Genomic DNA, 6144 nt, shown 5'->3' on the forward strand with positions numbered 1-6144 from the left:
TAAATAATCTGTCCTTTGTGTTGTTAATATTTAGACTACGCTTTAGGCAAGGACTGCATAATGCATGGATACATGCTGAAACTTGGGAACCCCTTCCTGACACAGTGGCAGCGCCGCTACTTCTACTTGTTTCCTAACCGTGTTGAATGGAGGGGAGAGGGTGAATCTCGGGTAAGTATGTCTACCTTTGTGCAGTTAACATTATAAGTAGCGCTTTGTGTGGATAATATATAAGTTAGGTACACATTAAAATAAAATACTTTATCAGTGAATAAAAAAATTGGGATGGGATTTACTTTTGTTAAAACAGACATGGTCTGGCAAAAGGGAAAAAGTTTGGTTGACTTATTTACTTTTTAATGGTTTGTTTGGTGTCAAAATGCCAAATGTATACTGTATATTTATAACGTATATCAACATTTCTATTGTACTCCTTTACCACAGACACGGCCTCATAACACAAGATACGTACCAGTTTTTCTTCATGGAGCACAAACTTGTATTCACTCCCATCGTTCATTAAATTTCCTTCCCTCTGCTTCAATTTTCTCTTCTTGTACATTTTGGGATTATTTGTAAATAGTTCTCAACATCACTTGTTGGAAAACCACCTCAGTTAACACTGATGTGGAAACACTGCCATCTAGTGGTGGGATGCGATCACTTTGCGGGTCACAAAATCGGCATGCACTGTGGGAGATGCAGTTTATGTACAGTTTTACGGTGTATTTTAAGACAATCATACGTCTTTTAAGCTCTCGTGGGCCAAATAAAATGGCGTGGCGGGCCGGATTTGGCCCGCGGGCCTTGAGTTTGACACATGTGGGTTAGAGCTAATAGAATACGATTTTTGTTGATGATAGACAATGAAAAATTTGCTCACTTTGTAATGTCACACCTCAGTCGCGTGACAGTGGTGTATGAGCATAGATCAAAGCCTGTTTTTGTCTTAGTTTTAGTCCATTTGTTAATACTTTTACATTATAACTTATTTTTATTAATATATACGTAGTACTGTGCAAAAGTCTTATGTTTTAGTGGTTTTAATGACAATCCATATTTATTTTTTGGTCTTTCTATTAGGATACAAACAAAAAATACAAGAAATATGTACACAAAATGTTAACACCCACACAATTTTCAAATGGCTTCTACAGGCAAAAGTCAGTATTTAGTGTGACCTGCCATGGCACTTAGCACGTCCTGAAATCTGTTGAGTTATAGTATATCAGAGGATTACTTCAGAAGACTTCTTCCCAAAAAAACAAAAAAAGTCTTCTTTCAGCACTTCTCAGAGATTTTCTTTAGCTTTCGGGTGTCTTTTATTTTTTTTCTTGTCCATGTGATGCCATACTGCCTCTGTTATATTCTGGTCTGGACTCCAGATATAACCACTCCATGACAGTCAGTGTTTTCTCTCCCAATATAATTTAACTGCATATTGGGATTGTTATAATGCTTAAAAATAAATCTATTTTCAACCAAGCGCTTTCCAGTTGGAATGGCATGACAGATTAAAACTTGTCTGTACTTTTCATGATGCCATAAATTCGGACAATATCGCCAACACCACTGGCAGAAATGCAGTCCCAAACCAGGACAAACCCTGCCACGTTTCACTGAAGGCCACAAACACTTTTTAAAACAAAATTTTTAAACATGGATTAATAATGCTTTCATAATGCTTTCTTCTACTGATCTTCATCCCAGTCTTTGTGAGCTTTAGCATATCTTAGCCTTTTCACCATGTTCCCCTTCCACAAAAGTGGTTTCTTGACCGCCACCCTTCCAAAAAAGGATATTCCTGATCAATCTTCTTTGGACTGGAGAATAGTCAACTTGGCATCCTGATGAAGCTGCCAGATGTTGAGCCAGGTCCTTGCTAGACTTCTTCCGGTCTCTCAAAGAAGAAACTCTGAGACTCTGAAACTTCTCATTAAGTTTTCTTGGTCATCCTTTTTTGTCCTTGTCCTCTCCTGACTCTTGAATTTCTTTTTAACAAAAAGCCTCCATTTAATTAAACTTATACACTGTGTATGTAATGCACAAACATGTCTTTTAAAAACTTGATGTAAAATACCTTCTTACAGCAGTCATTTTGACATGAAATACTAGCACAAATACAAGTGTTATCAGTTACATTAATTAGGGTTCCATTTCATTTAGGTTTCAGAGGGCCAGGTTCCTGCTATTGCTCAAGTGTAAGGGGTAGTCACACAAAATACTTGCCACTTCAGCCCATAAAAGCTTTCAAATTTTTTTAATACTGCATGCACATTTTCTGTATTTTCTGGTTGTATTCAAAACAAGAGACTCTAGGTCATTATACTATTGCTAAAATGACATATCTAACTTTGCTCAGTACTTTATATGCATAAATGTACTATTTATTTCCAACCTAAACCTAACCAGCTCTAAAAGATCTGGGTTTTTAAATTAAATACTTACATGTCAGTGACAGAGAACAGGTACTGTCTGTTTGTTCTCACTTTGGAAAGGATCTTACGAAAGAAAACATGAGGTAAATTATGTGGGTGCTATTTATTGCATTTTTGTATTTCTCCACATTTTAAAGAGAGAGATACAAACCAGAAGTAAATAGATTATTGTATGGTGTTAAAACCACTTTATTATTTTATAGAATTGAGCAGACATAATTGCTTTTTTTTACCCACCAGTCTAATCATCCATAATTGTAAAGTGAAAACATGTTTTTAGACATTTTCAGAAATCATTACTAAAAAATTACTAAAATCTATTACTCACAAAGGTATTCAGATCCTGTGCTTTGGCACAAAAGCCAGGCTATAAAGTTCAAGGAAGTCTCTTTGATTAAATTGTGGCAAATCAGGACAATAATATAAAACAATATCCAAGGTTTTCAATATTTTTGGAATTAAAGAATCTTAGCACAACCTTAACCCTTCCTAGAGTTAAACGTCCAGCCAAATTTTGCATTGGTCAGAGATAAAAGAAGGAACAATAACTCTAAAAGAGTTGTGAAAAAATGGAAGAATGTGTTGGACAGCCATCCATTTGGCACTCCCTAAATGAGGTCTTTAGCTAAGTGGCAAACGAGAAGCCACTGTTAAGTACAAGCACATCACAGCCAGCTTGGAGTTTGCTAAATGGCTTTTGATGGACACTGACAACATGAGTAAAAGGTGATCTGGACTGATGAGACTCTTCATAATGAAGAGCACTACATCTGCCAAAAACTGCACTGCACATAAAGAATAAACTGCACTGGAAAGAATAAATGAGGTAAAATACAGGAACAGCCTTGAAGGAAACGTCCTCCTTAAGTGTCACTTAAGCTTTCAACATGATAATGACACAAGGCATATGCCAAGACAACACTGGAGTGTTTCAGGGCAAGTTCCTGGATGTCCTAATTGTCAGCCAAAGCCAAGACAGATGTATTTAAGAAGACTTGCAGCTGTAGTCACTGCTTTGAAGAATTAAATACTGAATACTAGGGTCTGAATACTTTTGTGAAGTAGGTTTTGCTTTTTAATTAATTAAAAAAAAATTAAAATGTGTTTTTACTTGAAGGTGATTGTGTAAATTTATGGGTAAAATAGCAATTCTATCCATTCAAATGCAAATATACAGCACAATGTGCAAAAAGTCAGGGGATCTGAATAGTTTACGAATTTAGTGTTTTTTATTTGTACTGCTGTAGACCCATTAAAGCAGTCATAAAAAATTTAGAAGCCCACTTTACCTTTTGGTTTTGGTAGCAAATACATTTTTTTCTTGAGAGTACGGAGGACTTGAGCTGTTTAAGGAAGTAGGTCACTACAGGTTCCCAAGGGAAAGTGATTGTCAGTTATGATCTGTAACTAAGATAAAAAGTAGACCACCAGCTCCCTGGGATATACACTTGACGCTTCTCTCTTTTCTAGAGGAAATTCACATATTTTAAGAGCATGCCTCAGAGGATAGTCTTGTTTCTGCTGAAGGCAGTCAAACATATACTTCAATATCAATTAATGTGCTACACAGTAAGTTTTGTGAAGTACACAGTTGCTCATTTGTGCAAGTCCTCGAGGACCTATGGGTGTAAAGTAAGCAGTCACCACTCTCACACACTCGGACAGTTACTTACTCACTCACCCATAGGGGCAGTTTTTTAGTAGCCTTTACCGTCCTCATGTTTGGGGGGGTGAGAGACATAATTGAAGTACTCAGAGGAAATTACTAAATCGAGCATGAATCCAGGTTCCTAAGACCCACATTACTATGCATTCACTTCACTTGCTGTGCCACAGTGCTACTCAGCAGTAGTAGCTTATAACAGTATTCTCCCAGAAACAGTATTTGTCTTTTCTCATGCAGCAAAACCTGTTGACAATGGAGCAGATAGTGTCTGTGGAGGAGACTCAGATCAAGGACAAGAAATGCATTTTGCTGAGGATCAAAGGAGGCAAGCAGTTTGTTCTGCAGTGTGAGGTACTACCACTTTTCCTGTTCTCTCACTGCATCCTAACAGTGTTCTTATACTTGCTGTTTTGATGCACTTTATTGTATTTTAAAATTATCTTGAAGCAATAGTAATTTAGAAGGCTGTGGAACAAATGGTTTACTTATTTAGATTGCATTTAAATTCATGCTTTTACATGAACATTTATAATCTGACAACTTTAAACTGTTACAGTCATTAATTTAATGCCATTCATGGCTAACAGATCATTTAAGTGCTCATGTATACTGAACTCTAATATCTTCATGTAGCTTTATGTTCAACAGCCATAGATAAGCTTTTCACTGACCTTGTAGCCCAAATTACCCTCAGATATTGTTGAGGGAGACTATACTATACCCCATTTTACATGTACATTCAGCTATGTTCATTTGGGGTGCATTTCATTTTTGTTTGAATAGCAATTGGTTATATAATGTATAGGTTGAAAAAAATGTTGTACGATATAATGGAAAATTATTTCTGATAAAGAATACGAAAATAATATGCAAAATTGTGCATATTGTTTAAGATGTATTACCTTGTTTTAGTTCTCTTTTTGCTAAAAACCTTAAGGTTTGCACGTGCAACATTGAAGCACCAAAGTAAGTAAAGTAATTTTATACTATCCACAAAGTTGAATCAGTTCATCTGGACACAAGTTTGTTGTAGAGATACGTTTCGTCACTCAATCCGAATGACTTCTTCAGTCTGAAGAAGTCATTCGGATTGAGTGACGAAACGTATCTCTACAACAAACTTGTGTCCAGATGAACTGATTCAACTTTGTGGATTTGCGTACCTGGATTATTGAGCGTGCATCAACAGATAATTTTATACTAGTTTGCATAATCATAATTTGAACAAATGTGCCTATTCCTAGTAAACATACATATATGCCTTTATTTAGGGTACAGTGATAACACTGATGTTTTTAGAGAAATGTTTATCTGGACATTGCATGTAGGCATTTATTTGTAATTGTCTTGTACTTTCTCATTGCCTCTTAGAGTGATCCAGAGTTTGTACAGTGGAAGAAGGAGCTAAACGAAGCATTCTTGGAGGCCCAAAAGCTGCTGCGTCGTGCTCCAAAAGTCATTGGCAAGGGTCGGACTGGCGTGGTGGAACTGTCCAAGCCAACTCTCACACATCGTAACAGCAATGGCCTGTGAGGCAATGAATTCTGTTGCCCCAATTCTTCCTTATAAAAATGCATACATTCTTTCTCTTTCTTCCTCTCTCTCTTTCTTTCTCCCACACGCACATACACACACACACACACACACACACACTGTTGTCTGTTTTGGCTTACCCCCATCATCCTGCACCAATATTAAAGCATCTAAAGACTATCCTCCACTTGGTCTGCCTGAGGAGTTCTGCTGGACCATCATCTTTTGATTTGATTTATTGTTTATTTACACATACACAAAGCTTGACACAATGGTGTAGTCGCTCCAGTAAAATGTTAAAGGACCAGTGATGTCGGAACTGAGTGTAGAAGTTTGAGGACACAAACAGGGCAGACTTGGGACTTTCTGCCTTTTCCGCACACGTACATAGATTGAAGTGTAAATGTGTGGGCCTCTGTAAGCTCAGAGCAAGGTTTTGTATGTAAAAAGTAGTGAGTGAGTCACATGGCCATAATATGCATATAGTGGCCTACTTCAAGGTGTTAC

The 6144-nt window shown here is 37.0% G+C and overlaps 1 protein-coding gene across 2 annotated transcripts in view; it reads left to right on the forward strand.

Annotated features, from left to right (window-relative positions):
• grk3 (G protein-coupled receptor kinase 3) overlaps positions 1 to 5819 on the forward strand; it is a 69075-nt gene extending 63256 nt beyond the window's left edge. For both annotated transcript variants that reach the window (XM_063013656.1, XM_063013657.1), the window contains 3 exons: positions 35 to 171; positions 4342 to 4455; positions 5476 to 5819. In XM_063013656.1, the coding sequence (XP_062869726.1) occupies positions 35 to 171; positions 4342 to 4455; positions 5476 to 5637 (413 nt within the window). In that variant the 3' untranslated portion in view covers positions 5638 to 5819. The remainder of the gene's footprint in view (positions 1 to 34; positions 172 to 4341; positions 4456 to 5475) is intronic.
• The last annotated feature ends 325 nt before the right edge of the window (positions 5820 to 6144 follow it).

The sequence above is a fragment of the Trichomycterus rosablanca genome, chromosome 18, assembly GCF_030014385.1.
Source record: "Trichomycterus rosablanca isolate fTriRos1 chromosome 18, fTriRos1.hap1, whole genome shotgun sequence".
In the NCBI taxonomy this organism is placed as follows: Eukaryota; Metazoa; Chordata; class Actinopteri; order Siluriformes; family Trichomycteridae; genus Trichomycterus; species Trichomycterus rosablanca.